The 15,326-nt window shown below is 36.4% G+C and overlaps 2 protein-coding genes across 2 annotated transcripts in view; one reads left to right on the top strand and one right to left on the bottom strand.

Moving 5' to 3' along the window:
* The window catches only part of LOC145979974 (N-acetylgalactosamine-6-sulfatase-like), a 57,447-nt gene extending 42,149 nt beyond the window's left edge, over positions 1-15,298 (top strand). The window contains exon 12 of the mRNA XM_083112913.1: positions 15,073-15,298. Within this exon, the coding sequence (XP_082969039.1) occupies positions 15,073-15,159 (87 nt within the window). The 3' untranslated portion in view covers positions 15,160-15,298. The remainder of the gene's footprint in view (positions 1-15,072) is intronic.
* LOC145979975 (uncharacterized) overlaps positions 1-15,326 on the bottom strand; it is a 54,750-nt gene that overhangs the window by 33,671 nt on the left and 5,753 nt on the right. The window lies entirely within an intron of this gene.

Raw genomic sequence — 15,326 nt, 5'->3', positions numbered from 1 at the left:
ATTCATAAATAGAATCCTTACGTAACAGGCTGTATAATGGTGTGACTATATGCGAGTAGTTAGGAATAAATCGGCTTCTCCAGTTCGCCAACCCAATGAATTTTCTCAGTGATTTCTTATTGTTTGGGACTGGAAATTGTAACAATGCTGCGTCCTTAGAATGATCCACTTTAATTTTTGTGCCAGATATTACATGTCCAAGAAACAGAATTTCTTCCTGGAAAAACTTGCACTTTGCAAACTTAATGGACATATTTGCCTTTCGAAGACCCTGCAATGTATACTCCAAATGTTTGAAATGTTCACTAGCAGTCGAACTAAAAATAAGAATATCGTCAATATATACCAACACAAAAGAACTGGTTTCCGGTCCAAAAAGGTTGTTCATGCGATCCATAAACACAGACACAGCTGATTTAATACCAAAAGGTAAATAACAGAAAACGTGCTGGCGCCCTCTATATGAAAAAGCCGTATATGGATAGGAGTCTGGAGTTAGCGGAATCTGGAAATATCCACATGATAAATCAATCGAACTAAAGAATGTAGCACCATGAAAGTGTTGCAGAAGTTCAGTTATGGGTTCGACTTAAGTGAGAGGGGAAATCACGTGCTGATTCAAACGACGAAAGTCTACCACTGAACGCCATTCTACATTTGCCTTTGGAACTATGTGCAATGGATTGAGGTAAGGGGACGACATTTCTTTTATAATACCCCAGTTCTTCCACTTATTCAATTCACTCTCCAAAGCTGTCCTTTTAGCAAAAGGAACCGGATAAATTGGAGCACGAATTGGTAAATCAGTATCCAACATTATCTTGTATGGTTCAACATCAGCGGGTCTAGGCTTATTCGAAAACTGTGTTCTATATTTTAATAGCAACTCACGTAAGAGCGCTTGCTGACGTGAGGAGAGTTTACTACAATTTTGTACTGTTGATACAATTTTCTCTTCAGTTACTATGTAGATTTCTTCGGAATCTGTGTTCATTGGCAAATTTTCTGCCGTAATGCACTGAACTCTTTTATCAACATGCTGATCGTTAGACTTCAGTCGATACAAAGACTGTGTCACCTCTTGTTTTGCAGGAGATACCAATGTAACTTCTTCCTGTCTAAAATTCAGTATAGCTTTACATTGCCTAAGGAATGGTATACCTAAAATTATATCTGCATGTAATTGTTTTAACACAAACATTTCCAACGGAAAAATCTCCGACTGTATTGAAAGGTGAAGGATTTTCCTACCAACAACTCGAAATTTTTGCTGTCCAGCAAATGGTAATAATTTTACCTGATCTATCGATTCCAATCTCGCACTTTGTACAATGGACTTTATACTGCACCATAATTCGTAACTCATTAGATTACATTGACTTCCACTGTCAATAATACATCGAATTGTTAAATTACAAATATACCCAAAAATAACAGGTTGATCAGTAATAGGAAATGGTACACCACTATCATCCATGGTCCAAGTGGGTTCCTCTTCGTACCATTCCAGTTGGAAAAACACTGCTAGCTGGTCATTGTCTTTAAAATTATCATATACAGGAAAAATATTTGTAATTTGTGACTGAACATTTTGTGAACCATATTCTGTGTTAAAACTCCATTTACCCACGGTGTGCGTTTGACTGTGACTCCATCGCTGGTTGTATTAATTCTTTAACTTGTGTTTCCCTGGGATCAAATGAAACAGCGTTTTCATTCAATCGGCTACCTGAAATAGCATTACTGTTATGAGAAGCGAATGATTGTTTACAGGGCTGACGACAATTACAACATAAATTTACTTCACTGATTAAACCTTGACTATTGTTCGGGGAATAAGGCTAACAAGCCACATTAGGATCTGAATTGGACCTCGTTTGTAGATAACCTTGCCTTGTATTAGAACGTCTATCATTCTGTGGTGTCGCACTGTCTCGTCTAAATTGGGTATTGTTATTACTTCTGTTATTTGCATTTAAGTTTCTTCTAAAGAACTGTTGATTGCCACAATTATTTTGATTCCTTCTTCTGTATGTTGTGTCGCCCCTGTCAACACATGCTTTTTCAAGAAAAAACTATTCAATCTGTATTGTATTAATCTATGTTGGAATCTTTTCTTTAAGAATGTGTTATTGTTAATAGGTAATGAATTGTTTAAATTAAATCAGAAAGAATGTTGAAACTATAGAAATATTAAACAACTATGTAGTAACCTTGGTAAATTGTGAACAACAATATGATATAAAAGCGCTAGATTTTTGTAAGTCTGCGGGACATTCTCCTGGTTGCCGAAAGGTTGATGGTTCAGGGGACGTTGGGGAATATCTTGCTTCAATCTTCGGATTGGCTGGAGTACTTGTACTCCATTTTGGCGGATATTCACAAACCCAACTCTGAATAAGGTGTTCTCCTGCATCATCAAAAGACCAGGGTTATAAACTTCGGTATAACTAATAGGTTTAGGCCTACAAGTTATACCGGGTGAATTGTCTGTTTGGAAAAGTGTTTGTATAACATCATCAGTTTAAATAAATCTTCGAGTAAAAGATCTTAAGGATCTTTCATTTCAACCTTGCATAGGTGATAATTAAAAATAAATCCTGCACCACAGACCACGCAAGGGCTTGGTCCTACTAACCCTTAGAAGCCATTGAGAAGTCCGATAAAAGGGTTGTAACCGGACGAACATAAAGCCCTAAAGGCAGAAGGTGCGTGTCAGTGATTTTTGGCGACCGTGACAGGACCATCGAAGCAACCACCTGTGGATCTTCGTGGCCCAGCAGCAGAAGAAGAAGCCTGTTCCAGAAACTGAAGCAGAAGCCTGTTCCAGAAACAGAAGAAGAAGCCTGTTCCAGAAACTGAAGCAGAAGCCTATTCCAGAAATTGAAGAAGAAGTATATTTCAGAAACAGAAGAAGCAAAGATGATAGGTTCCCAGAGACCTTTGACCAGGCAGCAAAAGGAGAGGCTCGTTTGCTGTACGAATGAAGAAAAAAGGAGGAAACCTTATTACCATGCTCTGGCTGTAGCAGATACGTTCATGAAAGTTGCGCACATAAAACCCCAGGATCTGACGTAGCAGCGGAGGTAGATGTTAAATGTAGACAGTGCGTGGAAAAACAAGTTACGCCAACCCCAACAGGTGATAGTTGGAGGGAAATGATGATCTCCATTATGACCGATTTTAAGAAAGAGAAAGAAGCAGAAAGAGAGCAAAGATTAAAAGAAAAAGAAGCAGAAAAAGAGCAAAGATTAAAAGAAAAGGAAGAAGAAAGAGAGCAAAGATTAAAAGAGAAAGAAGCAGAAAAAGAGCAAAGATTAAAAGATAAGGAAGAAGAAAGAGAGCAAAGATTAAAAGAAAAGGAAGAAGAAAAAGAGCAAAGATTAAAGGACAAGGAAGAAAAAGATCAAAAGTTCGCACGTTTGGTTGAAACGTTGGGTGAAAGAGATGCTGAACAGAAAGCAGAAAGAGAAAGAGAACGAGAAATGAGTGACCAAAAGTTCGCACGTTTGATTGAAACCTTGGGTGAAAGAGATGCTGAACAGAAAGCAGAAAGAGAAAGGGAACGAGAAATGAGTAAGAAAATGTTTGAAGATTTTAAAATAAATCTAGGAAAAGAAATATCCGAAGCGATAGCTGAAATCAGAAAAGAAAGAGACGAAAAATATGAAGAACTAGTGGAAAGAAGGAGAGAAGATCGGCAGATAGATGATGACCGTTTTAAACAGCTACAAGAAAGCTTGAACCAAGAAATGACTGAGCTGAAGGAAAGTCAAAAGGAAATGTCCGTAAATTTGGAGGGTGAAATAAGAGTGACAAAAGAGGCCCAAACACAACAAGTTGAAATTATAAAAACGTTAACCTCAAAGTTGGAAACCTTACAACTAGGCAAGGAGAATGGGAATGAAGAGATGGAAACTCTGCCAAAGAAGATATGTGTAAGAACCTCTTGCTCCTTGCATTCTTCCAGTTCCGAATCTCCCGAACATTCTGAGCCATGCCAAAGAAAGAAACGAAAAAGGAGTGGCGGAATGAGACGAACTAGAGACTACGCTACGGAAAAAATGGTAGAAGATAATTCCTACTTAAACCATTCATCCAATCGAATTCTCCGAATGTCTGACGTCAATTCCCTCACCAAGTTTAATGGAGAAATCAATTCAGTATCTGCTGAAAGGTACTTGGAGGAGATAAATACTTATATGGATTTAATGAAAATGCCCAGGATGTATCGACTAAAGGTCCTTCCTTCGCTAATGGTGGGTAAAGCTAAGGCTTGGTTTATGGCAAACGAAAAGAGATGGAAAACTTTTGAACATTTCCGCTCTGCATTTAGGAAGCAATACGCATCACCTGAAGCAAAACAGAGGGAAATGAATACCCTGAGGAATAAACATTATAGCAAAGGTGCAGGGTTATCATTGGAAGAATATTGCTGGGATGTATATGCAGCATACTGCAATCTGACGGAAACCATCAACCAATCAGAAGTGCTGAACTTAATCATTGGCCAATTATCTTCACGAGTGCGACAACTGGTACTAACTCGAGATCCCGCCAACATAGACCAACTCACGAATTTCCTGGGAAAGTTCGAAGCGTCCGAACAAATGGAAGGATGGAAAGCCGATCACCAACGAACTGATGAACGGAGAAATCCTCAACCTCGAATCAGGAATCTAGAGCTATCCCGGAGGAATGGAGGAGAAGAAGATAAGAGGCCCACACCGATCAACCAAAGGTTTAATGGAAATCTAAGGTTCCAAAGGAAGGATGCCGATAGAAGGACATTCTGGAATAAGAACCAGAATCAAAGAAACTGGAACCAGTCTCGTAAGAAAGAGTGTAGAATACAGACTGACGAAATTCCAGAAGACTGTGCTTTCAACCCTAGAGCACCTGTGTGGGAAATTCCCTCCGCTATTGAAGCTCCTTCTTGGGATATTCCCTCTACCAGTCGAGCAAATTTAAACCAGAGGTCGTTGTAGATGAAGCTCTCCTTTCTACAACGCGACACAATCTTGATGTTTGTGAGAGCGAAGAAGATAAATTTATTACCAATGAGAAATTAGATATTTTGTATCTGGATCTAAATTCTTGTCCAAATTCTGAAGAAGAGAAATTGTTTAATGTTTTTGAAGTAACTGGGAATTGCAGCAAGAAGCCAGAGATTTTAATAGAAGTTTTGGGATTAAAAATAAGATGTACTTTGGATACAGGAAGCGAGTGCACTGTCATGAATTATAATGTTTGGGTAAAGCTCCGAGAGAGATTACCAGGCTTGAAACTGCAAAGATGTCCAGGAATAAGGTTAAAGGATTTTGTTGGACATGAGAGGTCCCGTATTGTAGGATGCCGAACCATTCTTTTTGAAATTGCAGGACACACTTTTGAAGATCAAGTCTACGTAGTGAAGAATTTAGAGGCAGATTTGTTATTTGGATATCCCTTCTTCAAGAGATACAGAGTCAATTTGGATGCAGGTGCCAATAAATTATATTTAACGGTGAAGGGACAAGTCGTTGAAGAAAGTTTGATTCCAGATGACCAAGAAGATAGTTTTGAAGCAATTAATGGTAAGACTTCGTGTGTTAAACTATCGATGGCTGAAAGGGAATCACATTCAGACAATAGGTCCGCCGCCGAGGAAGATATAAGAAAGAAGGTTTTCACTACAGGATTGCTGAATCAAGAAGATGAGGAGAAACTACACTGCCCATTATTTTCTGACAAACAGAGACTTGTAAATACTTCAATCTGTAAGATAAGTGCAGAACTACCTGTATTTCCTTTACAAAATCCATCTCCCATTCCAAAAGAGGAGAATCTAGAAGAAGACCTAAATGGATGGAAGACCTGGCTAATGGACGTCAAGAAGTTTTACGAAGTAGTGTGTTGAACAAGATGTAAAACCATTTCCTGTTTTCTCCAGAAGCTACATGCAAATGAAGAATGAAGTCCAAGAAGACGATCCCAAATGAAACATCGCCTCACATCATGAAGAAAAAGAAGAGAAAGAAAAATGAAAATATACAAAAAGGGAGAAAAAGTTATAAAACAAAATTAAATAACGTTCACTTATATTTAATTTTATTTTCTTGTGGGGGAACGCTATGTGTCGCCCCTGTCAACACATGCTTTTTCAAGAAAAAACTATTCAATCTGTATTGTATTAATCTATGTTGGAATCTTTTCTTTAAGAATGTGTTATTGTTAATAGGTAATGAATTGTTTAAATTAAATCAGAAAGAATGTTGAAACTATAGAAATATTAAACAACTATGTAGTAACCTTGGTAAATTGTGAACAACAATATGATATAAAAGCGCTAGATTTTTGTAAGTCTGCGGGACATTCTCCTGGTTGCCGAAAGGTTGATGGTTCAGGGGACGTTGGGGAATATCTTGCTTCAATCTTCGGATTGGCTGGAGTACTTGTACTCCATTTTGGCGGATATTCACAAACCCAACTCTGAATAAGGTGTTCTCCTGCATCATCAAAAGACCAGGGTTATAAACTTCGGTATAACTAATAGGTTTAGGCCTACAAGTTATACCGGGTGAATTGTCTGTTTGGAAAAGTGTTTGTATAACATCATCAGTTTAAATAAATCTTCGAGTAAAAGATCTTAAGGATCTTTCATTTCAACCTTGCATAGGTGATAATTAAAAATAAATCCTGCACCACAGACCACGCAAGGGCTTGGTCCTACTAACCCTTAGAAGCCATTGAGAAGTCCGATAAAAGGGTTGTAACCGGACTAACATAAAGCCCTAAAGGCAGAAGGTGCGTGTCAATGTAAAGTCCTGACGCCGATCAGAATTTTCATTCACATTTTGCCCTCTATTATACGAGCTACCACCGGATGTAGAACCAAAATTAGAATCTCTATTGTTGCGAGAAAACTGTCTATTATTCCTTTGATTAGGATTTTGCTCGCTGTTCCTTGGTTGTGTGTTAACTGTCTGAACTTTGTACTTTTGTTTATCTCTGAAATCTGACACATTTAAATCCTTAGTAAACCTGTATGTTCTCACTTCAAAATCACTAGGCAAAACACACTTCTTACTAGATCTGGTCTTTATCAAATCCAGTCTCTTCAGTAAATTAATAACGTCGTCAACCTTAGTTAAGCCAGCACCTAATATCGTCTGTGCCGTAATCGATGGAAACTGATTAATCAAAATGTCTATGACTTCTGCATCTTTAGGACGCTCTACCAAATTATAATATGTTGAATAAGTACGAGTGGCAAACGCCTCCATGCTCATGCCGCTATTTTGATCATACTTTATGTTCCTCAATTCTGACAACTGAGCCTACGTCAATGAGTATGAAGTGTACTGGTTGAGAAACTCATGTACAAAATGTTTATATGTCATAAAGGAATCCACGTGCGTATTGTACCATCCCTCGGCTGGTCCTTGAAAACAATTCCGAATACATTCCAATCTCTGAACGTTTGGAATCTGAAGCAAATCCAAATGTGAAGTTAAGGTTTTAATAAACTTCCTTGGGCTAGATTTCTCTGGATTTCCAGAAAATTTAGGTAACATATTCAACTCATTCAACCGTAGATACTTTCGTGGCTGTTCCTTAGAAGTAGATGGTTTATTTGTATCAGAATCAATGATAGTAGCGTGTTTATGATGCTTCGTGTTGTAATTAGGTTTAAATCGTTTGCCAGAAGTTCCTTGCGAATTATATCTAGTTTTGTTAACTTCAGACATATCAGAGTCTATATTGCTAGATTCTGAAGCATTATTTGCTGGATCAACATGACTAACATGTGAAGTTTTATGAGGCTTCTTTAATCGAGAATTTCGCACATTAACTGGTGAAGTAGGAGCTGACAAATTAGATTTAGGATTTCCTGTAGATTTGCGTTTTCCTGACATATGCAATGGAAAAGATTCATCTTCTGAAGCACTGGAAGATGACAAGGATAAAGATACAGGATGCTCTGGATTACGTGATATTTCAGTAATGTTGCCATTGTTCCCTGCAGCTTTATGGATTGTTGAAGTATTAGTCATCAGCAGTTTAGCTGTTACATCACTTAATCGTGTTTCACAGATCTCAACACGTTGAATTAAACCTTCATAATTACTTTCCCTAATCTGGCTGATAACATTCCACTGCTCGTTTACCTGCAAACCCAATCCAGCAACACTATCTTCTAACTTACGAATGCTGTTGGTATTCGCTTCACCAGATATATTCAACTGTTGGAAATTTTCATCCAACACTTTAACTTGTTCCTTAATTTGATCATTTGCTGTTTTGCAAGCTTCAGCAACCTGCCCAATCTCCATCCGGAGTGAGTTGCCCAACTCCTTAACAGTGTTGTTCATATTTTCCATACACTTCACCGTTCTGTCTTCAAGTTCTGCAAACTGCTCTTTCTGAGATTTCTCATGCTCTGACAACTGCTCTTTCAACTGCTCTCTCTGAGATTTCTCCAGCTCTGACAACTGCTCTCTCTGAGATTTCTCAAGTTCTGACAACTGCTCTTTCTGAGATTTCTCAAGCTCTGACAACTGCTCTTTCTGAGATGACAACTGCTCTTTCTGAGATTTCTCAAGCTCTGACAACTGCTCTTTCTGAGATGACAACTGCTCTTTCTGAGATTTTTCAAGCTCAGACAACTTTTTGCTACGCCCCTTGTGGGTACGTACTTACATATTATTTACCACGGCTACAGATATCTTAATCTCAGGGGATAGGTTCTTTTATTTGAGAATTCCAAATAAGAAAGCATTTTAAAGCCAAGAGGATATAGTTAAATGCGGATCTATATTCTGAGAACTATAAAAAATACAGAGAAAATATATATATATATATATGTATAATCGACAAGGCTTCTTCTTCTTTTATCATCAAAAGGCTTCTTCTTCTTTTAATATGGAAAAGGCTTCTTCTTCTTTTAAAAGGCTTCTTCTTCTTTTATTATCAAAAAGCTTCTTCTTCTTTTAATATGGAAAGGCTTCTTCTTCTTTTATTATCAACAAGGCTTCTTCTTCTTTGATTATCGTAAGGCTTCTTCTTCTTTTATTATCAAAAGGCTTCTTCTTGTTTTATTATCAATTTCTTCTATGAACAAAATATATGCATGTCTTCTTCTTTCTTCTATTTACAAAAAATAGTCATTCCCTTTTTTATTCATCGCTGTTCTTATTTCCTCTATTCATATCAATTCTTATTTCTTCTTTCAGCAGCAATTCTTATTATCTTCTATATTCCGCCGAGATATTCTTATATTCTCGATAAATTCTTCTATTTATTCTTTCCGCAGCAAATTCTTATTTCTTCTATTCTTCTTTGCCACTGGAAAAGAATCTTATTTCTTTCATTTATCGCAAATATTTCTCTTTACCGTATCTCTTCTCAATAATATAGACAAATCATTATGCTGCATTCCTTGTAGAGAATTGAACCAAAGCTATAGAGGATACTTAGGGGCGTCTAATCTGACAACAGCGCCACCTCCTATTTAACGACCAAAGGGGAATAACCAGGATCGCTAATAGCAAGCGCTGCCAATGGCCCAGTGCGACTAAGAAAAAGCGCAACCGAAAAGTGCTTCGGGGCGTCTAATTTGACAACAGCGCCACCGGGGACAAACAACCAAAACACTGACGATGTTCTCCTCGTCAGGAAAATAAAAAGAGATAAATTTCTGAATTTGTTCGTTTACTTAATAACCTTCCTAAACGTTTCATATGCGGCCATATTCTTAATTCTTTTAATTTACTATATACAACATTCTATTTATTTCTTTTATAGTATTTGAACTCTTCTTTTATATATTTCTCAATTTACTATAATATATATAATTCCTCTTCTTCTCTCTAAGTTTTTTATAATTTCCTTTGCTCCTCTTTATATAGCGTGCTGCCATCTCTCGTCGATTCCGAGAAACCATTCCTCCTTGCAACATTCATTGTGTCGTCGAAACTGGCACGTGACACAATATCCCCCTCCTTGAGGATGAAAAATTTCTCTATTGGAAAAATCTTTTGGAAATAGATAAATTTTTCCACTTTCTCTACATCTCGTTTGACTCTTCTCTTTGGCTCTCATTTCTACTGCTTACATTCCTTTTCACTTTCTCTGTGCAATTATATCTCCTGGCATGCAGCATTTTTCCTCATCTCTCTATTTCTCTCTTCTTTCTATTTTCGTTCCTAGATATCTTTACACCGTTCCGGAAATATTCATGACATCTTAAGTTATTTCTAGATACAAAATATAATTCTTCAATAGTTTATCTCCTGCAAGTCTACTCGTCTAATCTCTCCAAGATAGTCTTTACCTGACGATGTCCTGCCAAAATAATAATTTTCGTTTCACCCTTTTCTTCTTTCAGCAATCTCTCTACAGATTATCAGCTAGCTCATATTTTTCGTTTCAAAGAATTCTCTCTCTTCTCTAAGTTGACCATCTAAGTGTTTCTATCAGCTACAATAATTCTTCACATCAGCCTTAATTTCATATCAGCATGTATCTAGATATATTTATTTTCTGGGATTACAACCAATTCTCGGAATACAACCGATTCTTCTTTAGCTTCTGGGATTACAACCCATTCTCGGAATACAACTGATTCTTCTTTAACTTCTGGGATTACAACCCATTCTCGGAATACAGCCGATTCTTCTTTAGCTTCTGGGATTACAACCCATTCTCGGAATACAACCGATTCTTCTTTAACTTCTGGGATTACAACCCATTTCTTTTACACTTTTCTAAATACACGATGACTTTTACTCGTCTAAGCTTGCAAAGAATTCATTTTGCTGATATTGTTCGATCTTCTATATTATCTTCTCCTTTTTCCTGAGAGTTTTCTTCATGATTAACTTCCTTCTGTGCCTAACTGTTTTATCTTCTTTCTCTTATGTTCGTACAATTGAAAAGGTTTACATCCATTTTCCATATTACTTTCTTTGGCATCTCTTCTTTTACAGGTTTGATCTTTCACTATCAGTCTCTTTGTTCAATGGAGTGTTGACATAAATTAGCATTCATTATTCCTTTTTTAGATATAACTTGCAGAATAGATTTTTCTCCAACGATGACTATCATATCTATATATCTTCTTACAGGAACTAACATTAAAGAACTAAAATTTTCTTCCTTCAAATAGATCACTAATAATTCCACGAATTTTTCTTCTGGAGAACTGGAACTTTTTCAGAGAACTTTTTTAATCCTAGAAACGTCTGCTTGCCAGTCTAAATAAGTCATAACATCTCCTTCCTTTGCACTATTCAGTCATATTTGTTTCTTCCGATTCTTTCAGATACTCGTTGCTTGTTATTATCTTGTTTCTCTTTTCCTTCCTCTTCTTTTCTTCTCTTCCTTCTATTTTCTTTTCTATTCTTCTCAAGATTCTTCTTCCTCCTCTTCCAACTTTCTTCCAGTAAAGAAATTACTTTCATATCTCTCTTCTTCCAATCTGGTTTCTGCCAAGTCTTCTTCTTATGTTCTACATCTTCATCAAATGCATGCTCTCCTTGTCTTTTCCGTCTCGTCTTTTTCTTCCTTCTCTTTGGCGAAGTAGCATCAGAATCCATTTGATCTATGTCGACTCTTTTTAGCGTATTCTTAACTTTCTTCAGGTTCCCTTCTATTTTTAGTTTCTTTCTCTTCCTCTTCTTCCATGTCTTTACGTGAATATATCTAAATCTCATTTTACTTTTCTTCTTTGTTTACATCTTCTGCTCGGCTTATGCTTATTTTCTTCCTCCGTCAGAGACTCGTCACTGGAACTTTCTTCTATCATCTTCATTTCGACATTGATCTCTTCATCATTACATTCACAACTACATTTTTCATCCCTTGCTATTCCTCTTTCATCTTCTTCTATTTTCTTATCTTCCTCTTCTTTGACCTCTTTAAGTTCCTGAGTGGTTCCTTCTCTTAACTTTATAGCTACTTCTTCTATCTTGCCGTCATGCTCGTCATTGGAACTTTCTTCTTTTATCTTCATTTTCACATGGATTTCTTCATCGTTTTCCTCACTTTCTATTCCTCTTTCATCTTCTTCTATTTTCTTATCTTCCTCTTCTTTGACCTCTTTAAGTTCCTGAGTGGTTTCTTCTCTTAACTTTATAGCTACTTCTGCTATCTTGCCGTCATGATCGTCATTGGAACTTTCCTCTTTTTCTTCTTCTATTTTCTTATCTGTCTCTTCTTTGTTTACTTTGCCTAACTTTATAGCTTCTTCTTCTATCTTGCTGTCATTCTTGTCATTGGAATTTTCCTCTTTCGTCTTCCAACTTCTATCTTCTATATAGACCTTCGCTTCTTCTATCTTGTCTTCGTTTTCTGTTATTCTGGAAACATCTACTTCTGTCTTGCTGTCATCTTCTTCTATTCTTGAAACCGATACTTCTATCTTGTTTTCGTTTTCTTCTATTCTGGAAACATCTACTTCTGTCTTGCTGTCATCTTCTTCTGTTCTTGAAACCGCTACTTTTATCTCGTCTTCGTTTTCTTCTATTCTGGAAACGTCCACTTCTTCTATCTTGCCGTCAAGCATCTCCATCATCCTTCTATATAACTTCCGGCACGTTTCCATCACGGTCATTTCTTCTATTTTCTCTTGTTTTTCCTTCACTGTATTTTCTCCGTTCTCGTCCTCGACTTTATTTTCTTTCTCCATCTTGGCTTTCTCTCCCTTTGCTTTCTTATTCACAAATCTGCTAGCCGCAACGTTGGTCGCCACTAATGCTACGCCCCTTGTGGGTACGTACTTACATATTATTTACCACGGCTACATATATCTTAATCTCAGGGGATAGGTTCTTTTATTTGAGAATTCCAAATAAGAAAGCGTTTTATAGCCAAGAGGATATAGTTAAATGCGGATCTATATTCTGAGAACTATAAAAAATACAGAGAAAATATATATATATATATATATGTATAATCGACAAGGCTTCTTCTTCTTTTATCATCAAAAGGCTTCTTCTTCTTTTAATATGGAAAAGGCTTCTTCTTCTTTTAAAAGGCTTCTTCTTCTTTTATTATCAAAAAGCTTCTTCTTCTTTTAATATGGAAAGGCTTCTTCTTCTTTTATTATCAACAAGGCTTCTTCTTCTTTGATTATCGTAAGGCTTCTTCTTCTTTTATTATCAAAAGGCTTCTTCTTGTTTTATTATCAATTTCTTCTATGAACAAAATATATGCATGTCTTCTTCTTTCTTCTATTTACAAAAAATAGTCATTCCCTTTTTTATTCATCGCTGTTCTTATTTCCTCTATTCATATCAATTCTTATTTCTTCTTTCAGCAGCAATTCTTATTATCTTCTATATTCCGCCGAGATATTCTTATATTCTCGATAAATTCTTCTATTTATTCTTTCCGCAGCAAATTCTTATTTCTTCTATTCTTCTTTGCCACTGGAAAAGAATCTTATTTCTTTCATTTATCGCAAATATTTCTCTTTACCGTATCTCTTCTCAATAATATAGACAAATCATTATGCTGCATTCCTTGTAGAGAATTGAACCAAAGCTATAGAGGATACTTAGGGGCGTCTAATCTGACAACAGCGCCACCTCCTATTTAACGACCAAAGGGGAATAACCAGGATCGCTAATAGCAAGCGCTGCCAATGGCCCAGTGCGACTAAGAAAAAGCGCAACCGAAAAGTGCTTCGGGGCGTCTAATTTGACAACAGCGCCACCGGGGACAAACAACCAAAACACTGACGATGTTCTCCTCGTCAGGAAAATAAAAAGAGATAAATTTCTGAATTCGTTCGTTTACTTAATAACCTTCCTAAACGTTTCATATGCGGCCATATTCTTAATTCTTTTAATTTACTATATACAACATTCTATTTATTTCTTTTATAGTATTTGAACTCTTCTTTTATATATTTCTCAATTTACTATAATATATATAATTCCTCTTCTTCTCTCTAAGTTTTTTATAATTTCCTTTGCTCCTCTTTATATAGCGTGCTGCCATCTCTCGTCGATTCCGAGAAACCATTCCTCCTTGCAACATTCATTGTGTCGTCGAAACTGGCACGTGACATTTTGCCTTACGCTGTCATTCGATTCCTTCAATTCCCGAAACATGACCAATAATTGAGCATTAAAATCTGAAGTATCCGTAGGTAATGGCACGATAGGAACATTCTTCGTTGTCATTGCACTAATTTGTATTCACGACAACAGAACGAAAGTATGAAGTACACAAAGGAAGTGACACTAATAAGTCTAAAATTTATAATTCTTCAGTGTAACCAAATTCCCGCACACTGGCCACCAATTTCTTGCAACGATACTTCACACTGAATATATATTGTACGCGAAGGATGAGCAGACTAACACAATTTTAGAATTAAATTGCAAGTCCTCAGCGCTCAATTGGTTTTCATAATGTTATTATACTTACATTGCAAAAATTAAGCAACACAACTCAACTTCCAAAATATTATTTCACTTTATAACATTTGATATAAACTTATTTTCGATTTTTAACACAAGACATTTTTAATTCAATCTTCTTACATATATATAACAAAAACGAATCGGAATCAACAACTTAAAACAAATATCGACAATGATACAGCGTTCTTAATCTCAATAGTTCCCTGTTAATTTTATAAACTTGTACGCAATCGAAATAAAGTAAATATTGGTTATTTGTGAATGTAGAAGACAGTCACAATGTTTTATCGGGATACCTAGATCATAGTTTAATGTGATAATCATGAAGAATTAAATCTATATTCTCTATCGTCGTGTACCAGTCAGTTTAATTCTACTAAACGAGGTTATGCGTTGGGAGCATCTCTTTCAAAAGAATAATATAAGACATGAGTTGCCAAGAACCTATCCAAGGTTTACCAATTAAATTATACATACATGCTCACGTTTGAAACAAGTTTGTTTTATTACCATGATAAAACATGATGTGATGCATTTGGTTAGAAATTATATCCCTTTTAATTCTGTACAAGAGTGTCCACAAAAAAGAATACGTCGTATATATTATTGCTAGGAATAATAATGCTACTTCTTACATGGTTTGTTATTATACTTTCAGCACTGGGCACCCCCGGGATGTGAAGAGCTGGGTAAATGCCTGCCAGTGCCAGAATCCGACATGCAGTTATGTGATTGGCCTCACTAAAGGACACGACACTGCACTCTATTAAGACCTCTGTGTTGGCAGTGATATGTTTGAAGTATTGTATTAGTAACAAATATGTGATTGTACGATTATACTATTTTGTAAAACTTGTTGATGATAATAAAATATGTTCATGATATTTTCACAAGGTTCACATTCAGAGTTCA

This window comes from Lepisma saccharinum, chromosome 27 (genome assembly GCF_977018435.1).
Source record: "Lepisma saccharinum chromosome 27, izLepSacc3.1, whole genome shotgun sequence".
Lineage (NCBI taxonomy): Eukaryota > Metazoa > Arthropoda > Insecta > Zygentoma > Lepismatidae > Lepisma > Lepisma saccharinum.
The sequence above is the reverse complement of the archived record's forward strand: the minus strand, read 5'-3'. Positions and strand labels throughout refer to the sequence as shown.